The 14,732-nt window shown below is 41.9% G+C and overlaps 2 protein-coding genes across 4 annotated transcripts in view; one reads left to right on the top strand and one right to left on the bottom strand.

The window, feature by feature from the left end:
- abcd3a (ATP-binding cassette, sub-family D (ALD), member 3a) overlaps nt 1–2,251 on the bottom strand; it is a 27,129-nt gene extending 24,878 nt beyond the window's left edge. For 2 of the 3 annotated variants that reach the window (XM_068709620.1, XM_068709619.1), the window contains exons 1-3: nt 2,083–2,251; nt 1,218–1,254; nt 1,016–1,114 (exon numbers count right to left, since the gene is read on the bottom strand). In XM_068709620.1, the coding sequence (XP_068565721.1) occupies nt 1,016–1,114; nt 1,218–1,254; nt 2,083–2,192 (246 nt within the window). In that variant the 5' untranslated portion in view covers nt 2,193–2,251. The remainder of the gene's footprint in view (nt 1–1,015; nt 1,115–1,217; nt 1,255–2,082) is intronic. The other variant, XM_068709622.1, reaches the window with a different exon arrangement.
- Nucleotides 2,252–3,885: 1,634 nt separating this feature from the next.
- The window catches only part of LOC137871711 (glycogen debranching enzyme-like), a 55,299-nt gene continuing 44,452 nt past the window's right edge, over nt 3,886–14,732 (top strand). The window contains exons 1-7 of the mRNA XM_068709618.1: nt 3,886–3,977; nt 6,251–6,461; nt 7,542–7,711; nt 8,924–9,127; nt 13,297–13,478; nt 13,845–13,956; nt 14,514–14,652. Of these exons, the coding sequence (XP_068565719.1) occupies nt 3,938–3,977; nt 6,251–6,461; nt 7,542–7,711; nt 8,924–9,127; nt 13,297–13,478; nt 13,845–13,956; nt 14,514–14,652 (1,058 nt within the window). The 5' untranslated portion in view covers nt 3,886–3,937. The remainder of the gene's footprint in view (nt 3,978–6,250; nt 6,462–7,541; nt 7,712–8,923; nt 9,128–13,296; nt 13,479–13,844; nt 13,957–14,513; nt 14,653–14,732) is intronic.

Below are 14,732 nucleotides of genomic sequence, written 5' to 3'. Positions count from 1 at the left end.
TTATTGAAAAACAAACATTAAATAAGGTCATTATTAATTAAGAGTGGGAATCCCCAGAGGCCCCACGATACGATATTATCACAATACTTAAGTCACAAGATGATGCTATTGTGTTTTAAACAGTTTGCGTTATGCTGAATATTTGTGATATCAAACACGGCGCTATATTACAATTTATGACTTTTTTTTTTTTTTTACTGCAAATGACGCAGTTTGTCAACATCCGTTTTGATCTAATAAGATTAAGTTTCCGCTTCATTTCTAATAGGCTGATAGTCAATGAAGAAAGATATTTATTAATCACCATCAACTCATTCATTTCTACTTTGTGTAAGTTGTCTATTGTGGTGATTTGCATAAAAACACAAAATTCAGCTCATAATTCATCTCTGATATCTATTTATGTTGCTGTCAAAACAACTCCTTCAAACTACTTTATTCCAGTTTCTCACCAAAACTCAATTTTACAAGATAACATTTGAACTCATCATGATAATGTTATAAATGTACTTTTCTCCAATACTCATTGTTACTGAATGGAGCTTTTACGAACCACAATTTAAATATAATGGGACCTCCATACGGTGCCGTACCGTATAACAACAGCTGTCAGCGTCACTAAGACTACTAGCTCTTCTCTTGCAGGATTGGTTGTGCACAGTGTACACGTATTAGTCTAGCGACAAGAAAGCATCGGTGCCAATATTCAGGTCGGATATTTTTTTACCGAGTATAGGCTGAAACCATAGAGATCGAAGCTTCTTCAGGCAAAATATGGCGATACTATGCTGTACCCATTTCTTCACCCACCCGTCGTATCAACGACCCCTATGACCCATTCCAGTGTGTAGCAGTGTGTGTCTCTGCCTGCATCTTCTCCCTCCTTCTGATTCTGCTGTTCGTTTCTGGCCGTCAGCTTTGGAGCGGTGGGTGTGAAGCCGGCCGGCCTATAGCAGTGCACAGGTCAGGTCCTAGTGACCGGAGCCTGTAGTGAGAAGAGAGTTCAATGTCATACCTCTTTGCAGAAAACTCGAGGCACCATGATCCCCAGAATCTGGAAGATTCGGAGGAAGAAAACCTTGTCCACTGCTGCTCGGTCTTTTCTGCCATCTTTCTGAATGAAGAGACAGAACAAAAGGTGGGCTGTGATACAACAATTTATGACACATTTCATGGAAACTGTATCTGCTTCAGATACACATGAAACATTTACATACCTCAGTGTTCAGCACTGTATTTGAACCTCCTTTTCTGCTGCAAGGACAGAACAATGAAATCAGCTTAGTGAGCGGTACAGAGAATTCTCCACTACAATTAACTGATGACCTATATGCATTTCATTTTTCATTAATATCTATGCACACATTTACAGATTTCGTCTACACATTTACAGATTCATGTAAACATTTACAACTTTCAGTACGCATTTAGACTTCCTTTTATACGTTTACAAAGCTGATTCGCACAGACAGATTGAAGTACAGTTGTATAACTCTCCACACAAATTAGCAAATAGCTACAATAATGGCAGCCCACTGTTCCAAAACTCCAATAATCTGAACAAAAGCTGATACAAATAGTTAGAAATAGTATTTAGATAACAGGCTCAGGGTCATGTTCAGCTTCTCTTTTACCTCGTGAAGTCCTAGTTTTAAAAATGGAGTTTGGCTTTTCTATTCTCTCCAAACGAGAATCCCATTCAGAGAGACCAGAGATAGGAACAGAGACAGGAACAACTCGGGAAAAAGTTCAACACAAAAACCCAACTCAAACAAATACATTAAAAACACCCAACTTAATCAAAAGTTACATGGTGTTTCACGCAGTGACGTCAATGTGTTAGTGATTGTTTTACACAGCGTACACATTCCTATTATAACCGTATTTGCACTGGTATTTGAGCTGGTCAGAGGAGTGAGGGAGCCGGTTAGCTGCGGAGAAGAAGAAGCTGAATGAAGCATAGCTCGCAGGTCGCAGTCACCTGCTGTCAGAACGGAAGCTAGCAGCTGCTAGTTAGCATCCAGACAGCCGTCACTAACTCACCTGAAAGCAGCGTGTTCTGCGTTTTAAAGCAACACTTACCCGTCTCGTTTGACCGTCCGTCTTCTCCTTTTCAGCAGGTATAAAACCAGCAGAATACCGCCTGCTATGGATGAGTTCTTGGGTGTCAGATATTTACTGAAAGTCGCCATGTCGCCTGACACAACGACCAAGAGACAATTAGGTTGAGCTATGTCGAGGTTGCTACAGTTCACAATGGCATTCTGGGAGTCTTCTTCTTCGTTGGACTTTTAAGGCAGCCAGCATCCGATATACTGCACTGCTGCCCCCCTCTGGATGTAGACCAGTACTGTGCCATCTGCCTACTACATATTACATTACAGTCATTTAGCAGACGCTTTTATCCAAAGCGACTTACAATAAGTGCAACAAACCAATACAAATACAATGAGTGCAACAAACTAGTATGAATACAATAAGTGCTGAGTGGAAGGCTCAGGGTAGTATACTTACTAGTTACAAGATACTTTGTATTCAACCAGTGTCTCTCAAGAAGTCAAACAGATATTATTCCTTTTCCTTGACTTCCATACTCCAATTCCATTCCCCACTGATGTTTCTGTTAATCCCACATTCCTCTTTTTTATGAGCATCACTTCTCTTTCCGCCCCATATCTCCTACAGTACATGTACTGCACTGTCTCTGGCTGCTGGCTCTGCTTGCATAAGCCTGTTTGATGCTTACCCAAGATGGATAGTGTGCTGCTCAGATTGGAGAGTCCCGCCCTTATTCTGGTCAACTTTACCTGCTCCCTCACGTTCCTCCCTCTGTTTACTGGTGTCTCCCTTCCGTCTTCCTGCCCCACCGCTCCTGGTTTATTTTTTTCCACACAATACTTCTTCCTTTAGATTTGAATGGTTTTATGTATACCTCTATGTCTCAGGGAACCCCCCAATTTCCATCAGGGATTTCGAAAAATTGGCTGGGACCCATAAGAAAGTAACCTCACTGTCCCTCCTTGCTACACAATTGAATACAAGCAGGATTTCATGAAGCAAGTCTGGTTGACTCTGGGATGTACCAGAGCCAAAACTCTGGATTGCAGACGACGAGCCACTGCATATCAATACTTTACAAGATTGAATTTGTTCAATCCACTGGACTGCCACGCTTACAACTCTACTGTATACACACAGTCAGGTAGTTGGATGTTCTTTTGTTCAGCCCCTGGATTACACCAGCAGCTCCTGTTGTATCAGCTGCTGAATACTTCGACCAGTCTGTGAAAATGATATATAATATAATATATAATATATCTGTCATATTCCTAATAAGTGTATTGTACTTGAGATATTATGTCCTTCAGGTGTCCTTTTTAATTGGACCTTAAATAGTATCTATTATGTCTGCCCTAATGCTGTGTTTCTTCATAAGGCTGCATTCTAGACACAGAACTTTTATGATGGCAATATGTCAACTTTTTTTTGATGGCCGCACAACCTTTTTTTCTCTAATGTGACTTTTAAATACAATGAGACAGGTAGTTTAATGCTCCTCCAACAATGTGTGGATCGGATTGAGGACACCGCTCCCCGTGATTGAGCACACCTGTGTCTTATCCCTATTTAATGCCTGTGGAGCTGTTTCTGTTGAAGAAGACTGCAATGTCAAAATGTTGGTAAATCATGAACTAATTGTTTGCATTTTTCCTTTACACTTGTGTTTTCACTGTGGTAAGCACCTCTCCAACACTGGTGTGCATTCCTCCCCCCCCCCCCCTCTCTCTCTCTCTCTCTCTCTCTCTCTCTCTCTCTCTCATCCTGAGAGAGCTGTCTCATGTTACCATGCTATGTCAGGCAGTCTAAATCGAACAGGGAAGCATTTTAAAAAGCCAGCTGAAAGAGCAGAGGCCTGCTGCTGCTCAGTGACCGTGACATGGAGCGACTGGACCACGCTCTGTTCCGTCTGGAACAAGGTAGGACTACTTTGCACTTTAACCACGCATGTTTATAACTGCATTACACCACAATAGCACCACTACGTTGTTAGCTGAAATACAATGCAACTGTACTAGTGTCCAGCAGCAGACAAATACAACACACACCCTTTCTTACATGTGTAACCTTTAAAAAGTGTGGTCCCGCACTCTTGTTAGCAACTGACAACGGGACATGGGAAGGTGAGTACACAATATGCTTCAATAGGATTAACAAAAAAAAGGAAAATATGGTTTCTGCATTTTAATGTAATGTTTGTAGAAAATTTGCAGACAACAAGTCATTAGTAAAGAAAAGTACTTTTATTTATATTTCATGTACACTGGTATTTAAAAAAGTATAGGTATATCAGCATTAACTTGTTTACTTGGAGTTTTAAGAGTACTTACGTACTCAGCAGTCAACAGTGGATCATTGAAGGCAAATCAATGTCAACATCCGCGAGCACAAATGAGATCCATGCGCGCGCGTGTGTAGAGGTCCCGCGCGTGCAAATCAAAACATCCGCAAACGTATATTACGTTTGCGAGCGCTTTCACGTCACAAAACCATGCTTTGAGCGCGAGGGACTAACTTCACTGACCTGCTTTCACCTGCTCGCCCGGGAGTAGCTTTGATTTTTGACACTAGTGGGCGGACCCAGTCACCATTGCGTCACTAAATTGAATTGTTCCAACACTCGTCTTTAGATTGGCCGGATAACACTTTGACACAGACAGACACATTTTAATTATTGTATTTCAAAACGCTATTAACATACGTTGTATTTCATCAGCCTCTACAGTCCTCTGAGATGTAGTACAGTAAACAGTACAACATTTACCTCTGAGATGTAGTGGAGTAAAAAGTACATTATTTACTCTGAGATGTAGTGGAGTAAAAAGTACAATATTTACCTCTGAGATGTAGTGGAGTAAAAAGTACATTATTTACTCTGAGATGTAGTGGAGTAAAAAGTACAATATTTACTCTGAGATGTAGTGGAGTAAAAAGTACATTATTTACTCTGAGATGTAGTGGAGTAAAAAGTACAATATTTACTCTGAGATGTAGTGGAGTAAAAAGTACATTATTTACTCTGAGATGTAGTGGAGTAAAAAGTACAATATTTACTCTGAGATGTAGTGGAGTAAAAAGTACATTATTTACTCTGAGATGTAGTGGAGTAAAAAGTACAATATTTACTCTGAGATGTAGTGGAGTAAAAAGTACATTATTTACTCTGAGATGTAGTGGAGTAAAAAGTACATTATTTACTCTGAGATGTAGTGGTTAGTGGTGGATTGAAAACCACCTCTGTGTCAGAGTGATGTCTGGCCAATCCAAAGACGAAGATTGTAACCAACTAAATGTAAAGAGACGATGGTGACTGGGTCTGCAATATTCTCTGAAACGTCAGAGGACGTAAACAAAATAAACTGTGAGGAATAAAAAAAGACAACGAGTGTAACTTATAGATATGTCCAGAGACTGTAGGTGTAACCGGCAAAAAGCCATAAACCAACCTCTACAATGACGAGGAGGGATTATAATGACCTATAAACTCATATCTCATATTCATGGACTACTTTATTATAAAGAAAACAAAGGTTGAATATCCTGTAAACAATTTGATTTGACTGAGTTTATGTCACAACTTCAGCCAGGCTTTAGTTTTTCATTTGTCCGTCTCCTGTTTTGCCACACTAACTCTCATGTCATTTCAGAATCTGCCACTCCCCCCCGCTCTGCACTAATTGCTGATTTCATTTCACCTGGCCTGCCCCACCTCCATACTCACCTGCTCCTCATCAGCAATCAGCCCCTCAGTGTATATGTACCGGCCCATTTCCCTCAGTTCGCTGCCAGATTGTCTAGTGTGTTTCCCTTGCTATCCAGCAACCTGTCATTCCGATTCTGATCCTGATTATCCGTGTATTGACCTGCCTTTTTGGACTTTGGACCTTCCCTTTTGCCTGCTCCCACTGGATTTGTTTGCCACGCGGGTTACTACCTGGTTTGACATCTGCTGGTTATTAAACCCGGTTTCTACACCTGAACTGTTTTCTGTGTCGTGCTATTGGGTTCTTGTCTGTCATTTTGTGATACCTGACAGTTTATGTCATTTTCTGGCACGCACACCTCGCGCTTCCTTCACTACGCCGAGTATAACTTTAGCTTTTATTGTTAAAATATTAAACATAACTTCGCTTGAAGGCACCATAGGCTAACAATGTATTCTAGTCGTCCTCATTTCTCCAACTGTCTTCAGGCTTTGAGCTGCAGTTCCGTCTTGGCCCTACCCTCCAGGGTAAGTCTGTCAAGGTCTACACCAACTACCCTGCGAAAGGCCTCAAGTTTGAGCGCCTGAAGTTCCGTCCTTTGGACTGGCTCTACCCGAACGGGCGGGAGGATGACCGTGATAAATACTGCAAACTGGACTTAATGGTGGCTGGATCCTATCAGTACTACTTTTCCTGTGGGTAAGTTGCTTTGTCACCACTACTGCATTATTATATTCACTGATCAATGAAAAGTGTGTATATATATTGTTATGTATATACTTAATATTGTATTTACTACTGTTTAGCACTACTATCATTACTGTCACTTCCCTTTACTACTTACTTAACCCTCATCATACCAACACATTTAACATGCATGGACTGCTGACCCAAAGAATGAACTAAAATGTGAACTTATTTCTTTCAAAATGGACTGTACTTACATATTTCTTTTCTAGTCTTCCGACCACTCAAAGCTTTTTCACACTACATGTCGCCATTCACATCCATTCACACACTGTTGACAGGGGCTACCATGCAAGGTGCCACCTGCCCATCAGGACTCTCACTAACATTCACACCCGTGTCTTGCCCGAGGACACATCGACATGGACTAGCAAAGCCGGGGATCGAACTGCCAATCCTTTGAAGGACACCCCTGCTCTACCACTGAGCCACAGTCAGCCCATGTCTGAAGAAAAAAAACACAGATCATTATTATTTTTGGGAAGTTACAGTTCATTTGCATATTATGTAAAACAAAAGCAGACAGAGCACATGAGGAAATGTATGTCTGTCTCTGATAGTGCTTGATAATCTAAAGGTTTTGTATGGAGTGTGCGCCTGTGAAGTTGTACTGCATAATTCCACTGGTTCATAAAAGTTGCGGACAGGAAACCCAGAGCGGGGCACAAAACTATTTTTATATATATTTACAGACACCACAGTCTTTTCGCACTGGCACTTTCTTGAAAACCTTTTTTTACCAACTCAATGCCGGTCGTCTTATTCCGCAAGCGGATGTCTGCCTCCCTCTTCCTCGAGCAGGGAAGGAAACGTGGTTCCTGCTCAGCTGCTTCTCAGAAAACAGTCAGCAGAGGTCGTCCTTTGTCACAGCGTCTATCCCAGCGCAAAAAAACAACTATAGTACCATCAACCGTTGAATTGACCATCATTTACAGCTACTTATTTACATGTATCTGCATGTCCAGTCCTTTCCGTGTTCATGCATTTACTGATATGCCTCCATTGTGAGTTGTTCTCTTTTCTTTTTGACAGGGATAAAGAGAAAGTGAGTGGCGGTTACATTGTAGTTGATCCAGTGCTGAGGGTAGGAGCCAACAATGACATCCTACCACTGGACTGCATTAGCAGCCAAACATACTTGGCCAAATGCCTTGGCACGCTGGACAAATGGCTTGACAGGCTTAGGGTCGCAAAGGAGACAGGTAAATGGGCCAACATGACAAACTGATGATGCGGTATTCAGAAAATAGCTCTGTTGAAAAATTGCTCTGTTGTTTTACACATTAACAATACGGATTGGGTTTTATGTCATATGTTTACAAATGTAGTTTTTATAGTACTTGCTTTGAAGTGCTAATTATTTGTTGTAACAGATCAATTTGCACTTAATATTATTAATCATATGACACAAACTGGCAACCAAAAGAACTGTATTACCTGTTTTATCCAGCAGAGTGACGGGAGGCTGGTACATATATAGTCACTGGGATGAGCTCCAGCCCACTGTGACCCTGCATAATGGGTCATTGCTGTGATACTGGTCATCATGGTACAGAACTATGTCTAATGTAAAAGGGCATGATGAATCCACATAGAATCATCACCAACAACAAGCTCTGTGGAGCTTCTTAGTGTCTCATTGTTAGCTCATTGTTGTGATTGTCTGGCCTGCAACTTTACTGAACAGTTTTAAAGCAATCCCTCCCTAACTACACTGGTAGCAGTAAGTAGTCTGACGATGGAGTGGTATGGATCTGTTCATTGACACAAAGTATTGCTAATTCAATGAAAAAGTACAGTTTATACCCCAGAACCATGTAACTCTAAGCTCTACTGCAGTGATTTTCAAACACTGTGCCGTGAGAGATCGTCAGGTGTGCCGTGGGAAATTGTCCAATTTCACTTAACCGGTCCCAAAAAAATATTATTCAGTTGCTGCAAATAATTTGCCATTGATGAGCGTCTGAGCCTGCGACATAATGGCTGGCTAAGTAATAAATACTCTTCCATGCCAGTGGGTGGCAGTCGGTAGCGTAATAATGACCTTATTCATTTAAAACGGTAGAATTAAACGATGTGTGGGAGAGGTTGAGGTGACGAGACGAACAGCGATGAAGAGATATTTGAAAAGGGAAAAATGCAGACTCTGAACTGGGCCCTGGACAACAAAACTAAAAACAGAGACACTGAGAGCTGTTGAGGAGGAGCTTTGTGTGTGTGTGAGCCTTTCTTCAGTTTCTGCCAGGATATCAGCTTTGTGTTCATCTAAACAGGCCCAGGTTTCACACTGAGTAAGGATCAACAAATCGAGAGACTTGTCATTAAATTGTCATTTTGTAACTTTTTTTGGTTCGTTGATGTGTAAAAAATGTACCGTGGCTCAGAGGGTTGAAAAACACTGCTCTACTCTGTAGGCTACAACATGATCCACTTCACACCGCTGCAGAAGCTTGGAGTGTCTGGCTTCTGCTACTCCATAGCCGATCAGCTGAAGTTAAACCCTGACTTCTTACCTGAGGGACAGCACTACACATGGGGAGACATTGGTGTTTTGGTGGAGATGCTGAGGAAAGACTGGAACATGGTCTGCATCACGGATGTGGTCTATAATCACACAGGTAAACTCAGAGATACTGAACGACAGCTGTGCTATTGTAGTTGTTTTGTGTCCCTTTCATCCTGGATATTTGGGGGGCCTTTCACATGTCTGTGTCCAGAGGCCCATAGTTTCGTAATCCGTCCATACAGTAGATAGTATTTTGAACGGGCAGCAGTTGAGTCTTTAAAAATGTATAGCCACACATTAAGACACACTTATTCAGTTATTAAGGCATAATGTTTAAAAAGCTCTGTGGAGAATTGGATGAGCTTATTGGGACTGATGCAGATATTTAGAAAATGTATAAAGCAGAGTAATTTAACAGCTGACTGATTCAAAGGCCTTCTTCACATTAAAACACACTTATTAAACCACACTGCCCTTATCCAAATTTGACTTACAGTTCAGATCCACAGACAATCCACAAAAGCAGTTTTCTGTCTCAGTTGAACAATTACTCCTGAACTCAAATTGTAGAAGAACTTGGTGCCGATTCTGATTTAGATAATCGGTTAGTTGGTCAGTTACCCATCTCTCAGCAATTTTAGAGGTCACAGGAAGTATGCTATTTTTTACAACCTTAGGCCAACTGATTTTAATATTGGAGCAATGTGATCATGTTTTGTAATATTTGTCTGTCAGGATTGAACACACTATTGTGTGGTATGATATAATGGGACTGTTGTAGTCTTTTGTGCTATATCCTATTTTCATCTGCTGCTACAGTGACTCAGTAGTGAGTGAAAAGTTCTCTTCTTATTTTTGACAAGTAAAGTGGCAGTGCTGTGTTTCACATACACCACAGTTGGCCTTTCCAGCAGGCAGCTGTGGCATCACCTTCTCAGTTTCCTCATTGACATTTTGTCACTATTTATGTTGAAGGTCATATACATAGATAGACCGGTAAGGTCAACAGTGTGCACTTTGCCAGGACTTCAGATAGCACACCTTCCTTCTCTCACACACATGGTGCGTTGATTTTGAGAATCGTATTAATTTACTTTGACTTCTACTTTGAATGTCAAGCAAAGCTCTAAACCAAAAATCAGTTGGTATTCAACAAGGCCTTTTCTACACTAATTTGGGTACATCCCAAGTCTCTTAATTGTCATTTCTTCGCTCCCCGCTTGAACCGTAAGTTGTTCTGCGCCGCCATATTGACGGCCGTCCCAAAGCTCCTATTTAGCTCGGAGGAACGAGGATCGAGGAGAGAGGAGAGATCTCTGAGGAGCCATGAGCGAGGACCCACGAGAACAGCCTTCCAGGAAGTGTTTTAACGGCGGACACGCCCCCTATGTGTTCATCAGTTATGTGATTGAACGCTACAGCCGATTGGACTGATACGATTTTTTTCAACATGTAAACAGCGAAGATGGATCGCAGATTAAACTCTATTTTATATTGATATATGTTTTCTGATTCAATATCTGGTTTAAATATATGTTCATTGTAGACTGAACAACAAAAGGACCACAAACAACTTTCTTCATTTGTTAGAAAGATTCGTCTTTTCATAGTCTGACATTTCCCTCAACTTTTATTATGGAAACAATTAAAGTCAGAGAGAGCTTTTTACATCAATTATCATAATTTCATTCAGTCACGTGAGGCTGATCATTCCTGAGGGTTTGATGAGTTATATCATTTAAGAGAAACCATAATCATATTCTGGGTTATTTAATAATGACGTCACAATCACAATTTCAAAACGTACAGACGCAAATAAGTCATAAATATGACAAACGCATTCTGCCTTAGAAATCGATCCTGTGCTTATAAACAGGACACAGTTTATTAAAGAGGTAACAGAGAAAACACCTCTGCAGTGATGATTACTGTGTGTCTTTATTAGTTATTGGTATTATTAGTTACTATTATTAAGTACAGTGATCATGTGTACAGACACAAACTATCAGAAGTCTCTCCAGCTGTTAAAGCCGACTGACAGCTGATCACAACTGCGATCAATTTATGGTATCACAGCTGTGATCAGCGGCCGCCGTCATCAGAAACAGACGTCGCTTCATGTGGCGCTTCAGAGGAAAGGACGTCTCATATCTCTAAAAACATATTTCCTCGTTTCCTCTCTCCTCTCATGGTTTCCTCCATGCATCCCTGGTGGGAGGGACTAAGACGCAAGGAAAGGACCCAAGTGAGGAAAACAGGGATGCAATTAAGAGACTAATTTCTTATCCTCAAATTGGATAAGAAAATCTCCCCCCAAAAATGGAAGAAAACTCAGGAAGAGGGTGCAATAGATTTGTGTACAGAAGAACAACTGCTCCCACCTCACTCTCTCCAATAAGGGAGGGATGAGAAGAAGTGGCGGAAAGGCATCAAGCAGCTTTCTTGGCCTTGGCCTGAGTGCAAAGATGTTCTCCCCCACGGATGGATTGCCCTGCTGTGTTGAGGAGAACCATAGCAGGCATCGGTTGGCAAACAGATACCCTTCTGCTTCCTTCAGCTTTGTGGTTTGATGTTGGGGCGACTGTGGCTAAGTGGGGTTTATAAGTGTACTTGATACCAGGACACCCTAGATCAATTATTTACTCTTTGGTCCCATCACCAGATCTGAGGCCTAATGTCTTGGATACTCGAGTTAAGAAGCAAAGCTGTCAAATGATCAATATTTGGTGGAGAGTCGGATTATGGCGGGGGAGGTTGCCAAACAGACCTGGTAAGCCCAAACATGTAGGGAGGGTGAACTGGGAACATCTGGCTAACATCCCTGTCCACAAGGTTTTCAAATCCCATCTCCGGAAGAATTTGTTGTGCATTCCAGGGGAGGCTGGGGACATGGAATAAGAGTGGGTCATGTTCACAGCTTTCATTGTTGAAGAGGTTGCAAGGAGTTGGCTACTTTGGTGCCTGTCAGGGCGGCAACCTTAGAACTTGCTGGTAGAAACCAGCAGTGATGGCGGCTGTCAAGCTGAAGAAGGAGGCTTTTTGGGCTTGTCTGGCCCAGAGTTCTCTGGAAACCGCAGACAGCTACCGGTTGGCCAGAGCTGCAGAGGTTGCCAAAGCAAAAACTGAGTTGTGGGAGGAGTTAGGGGAGAGTATGGAGAAGGACTTTAGGTTGGCCTCAAGGAAGTTCTGGCAAAGTGTTTAACTACTCCAAAAATGAAAGCAGGGCTTGGATCAGACAGTGTTCAGCAGGGGAAGATAACTGCAGACTGGGGATCTTGTGGAGCAGTGAAAAGAGCACTTTGAGGAAGTTCTGAACCTCACCAGCACGTCCTCTGTGAAGGAAGTAGTTTGAAGGTTCCGAGTAGGACCCATCCATATCCCTGGTCGAGGTCGCTGACATAGTCAAAACACTCCTTTGCGGCAGAGGTGTATGAGATTTGCCCTGAGATGCTGAAGGCTCTGGACAGTGTTGGGCTGTTTTGGCTGAGACGCCTCTTCAGTGTTGTATGGAGGTCGAGGACAGAGTCTGTGGGGTGGCAGACTGAGGTGGTGCTTCCGATTTTTTAAAATCCACGAGATCATGTGTACAGAATCTTGATTCAACTAACTCATGGGGCTGTTCACATGTCGCATTTGTTGCACCCTCAAATCTATTGGTGTCAATGTAGACTCGTGGAAGGTGCGATCAGAAGTGAGAAAGACGCTATTCGGCAGGCAGGTGGGTCACAATGCCTACTTGGGGGAGTTGGATAAATCGGAAGGTCTTCTTACTCTTCTCATATTTTGGCCAGGATGTGGTCGCATCATGTGTTGTCGGAAGGGAAAGGCTTAATCTGTAATAAACGTGTGGAATATATATAGACCCCAAATGTTCAGCACCAGAGAGATTCATTCATTAAGTTGGAAGTTATTTTCCATCAAGCATTTGATATCATTAAGACACGTTTTAAAAAGGAAGACCCTGGCTTTAATAAGTTTATTAGCATCAATAATTCAATTTTCATACTTGCTAATAACCAAACATGCTCCTGCCAGATCCCAGGATGAGGTCAATAGTGTGGCCCTGATCCTTTCAATATATAATGTGCAATATAGCAGTGTTAGAAAAAAATCACTCAAGGCAGATGTAAAAATCATTAATCACAGGTCATTTATTCTTGCAAGAAGGAGACAGGGTTGAACACATACAAGTCAACATGTCAACACTGCTTCGTTTTTCTTCTCTTATGTTGTCTCCTCTCTATTTCTCTTCACTTCTTCACCACCTTCCATTGTCTCTAGCGGTTGGCAGTGAGTGGATTCACCTCCATCCTGAGTGTGGTTACAACTTGGTTAACTCTCCTTATCTGAAACCAGCTTGGCTCCTTGACAGAGCTCTGTGGCACCTCAGCTGTGAGGTGGCTGAAGGAAAATATACAGAACGAGGACTACCAGCACTCTTTCAAGATGAATGGAACATGAATGTGAGTCCCATTCCTTAATTGTGGGTACTTGTGTTAAGCAGTCTGAGTTGCATTTGGTAGTCGTGTGTAGGTTTACTGCAGGTGTTTTGTCCCAACAACAAACAGAAACAGTGACATTAAGAAGGGTTTTCATTTAAAAAAGACAGAATGTTTATTTTATGCAAAGTGCAAGTAAAATATTATTGATTCACTGTACACTGTAGACCTATTCCCCTGTCTTGAGACTCCGATGTGACTTTTTTCGTTTGTGTGTGTGTGTGTGTGTGTGTGTGTGTGTGTGTGTGTGTGTGTGTGTGTGTGTGTGTGTGTGTGTGTGTGTGTGTGTGTGTGTGTGTGTGTGTGTGTGTGTGTGTGTGTGTGTGTCAGGCTCTGCGGGGAATCCTGTGGCAGCAGGTGTTCTCCAGGCTAAAGCTGTGGGAGTTCCTGCAGGTCAATGTAGATGAAGCTGTGGAGCAGTTCAGACAGCTGCTAAAGACTGGTGAGATCAATGATGAGGGAACACCGTTCAGTCACACAACCTGTCTACAGTCAGTGCACATAGTATTCTTACACATCAGAGAAATAATTTCTGTTTCTCATCACTAAGTGAAGTTTTTTTTTTTAAACATCTCAAATCTATTTTTCTGTGAAACGGAACTAGGAAATAGAGGCGAAATCTGATTGGATAAGAGCTCTCCTTAAAACAAGCTGCACTGGAAGCAGCGCTGCAGGCTGGAAGCAGAGCAACTGAGGAAGACAGTAGCTGTGCAATGAGAAAATAAGCTAATGGGAAATAAAATGATAATACATGTAGTGTATTTATGAAAAAATATTAAATTAGAAAATAGCTATAACTTTGAGATTCTGTTTAGGCCAGCAGAGAAGGGTTTGCTGGCCCTGACATCCCACCACTGCTTCCTGGTGTGCTGCAACAACACTTAATGGCCCCACTGACGTGGTTGTCACCTTACAACTGACAACAATTTATTTTGACCATGAGATTCAGTTCATTCTATTCCTATTCTGTTTCTGTGGTATGGACCTTCTTTCATCCAGGTAGTTTAGGTGTCAGGTCCACATCCACGTCCAGTCCAGAGTGTAAGAAGCAGCTAAAGATGGCACAGGACCCTTGGCACAGACGATTTGGAAACACAGTGGACATGAACTCTGCCGTGGATATGTTCACACCTCACAGGTGACTCTTCTCTATGGCTTTAACATACTGGACATTACTTCTCATGGGACAGGGACAGAATGGTTGGATCCTGGGATCAT

Source organism: Cebidichthys violaceus, unplaced genomic scaffold (assembly GCF_023349555.1).
Source record: "Cebidichthys violaceus isolate CVI_PGR_0920_01 unplaced genomic scaffold, fCebVio1.0.p SCAF_15, whole genome shotgun sequence".
In the NCBI taxonomy this organism is placed as follows: domain Eukaryota; kingdom Metazoa; phylum Chordata; class Actinopteri; order Perciformes; family Stichaeidae; genus Cebidichthys; species Cebidichthys violaceus.
Note: the sequence above shows the minus strand (reverse complement) of the source record. Positions and strands in the feature narration are given on the sequence as shown.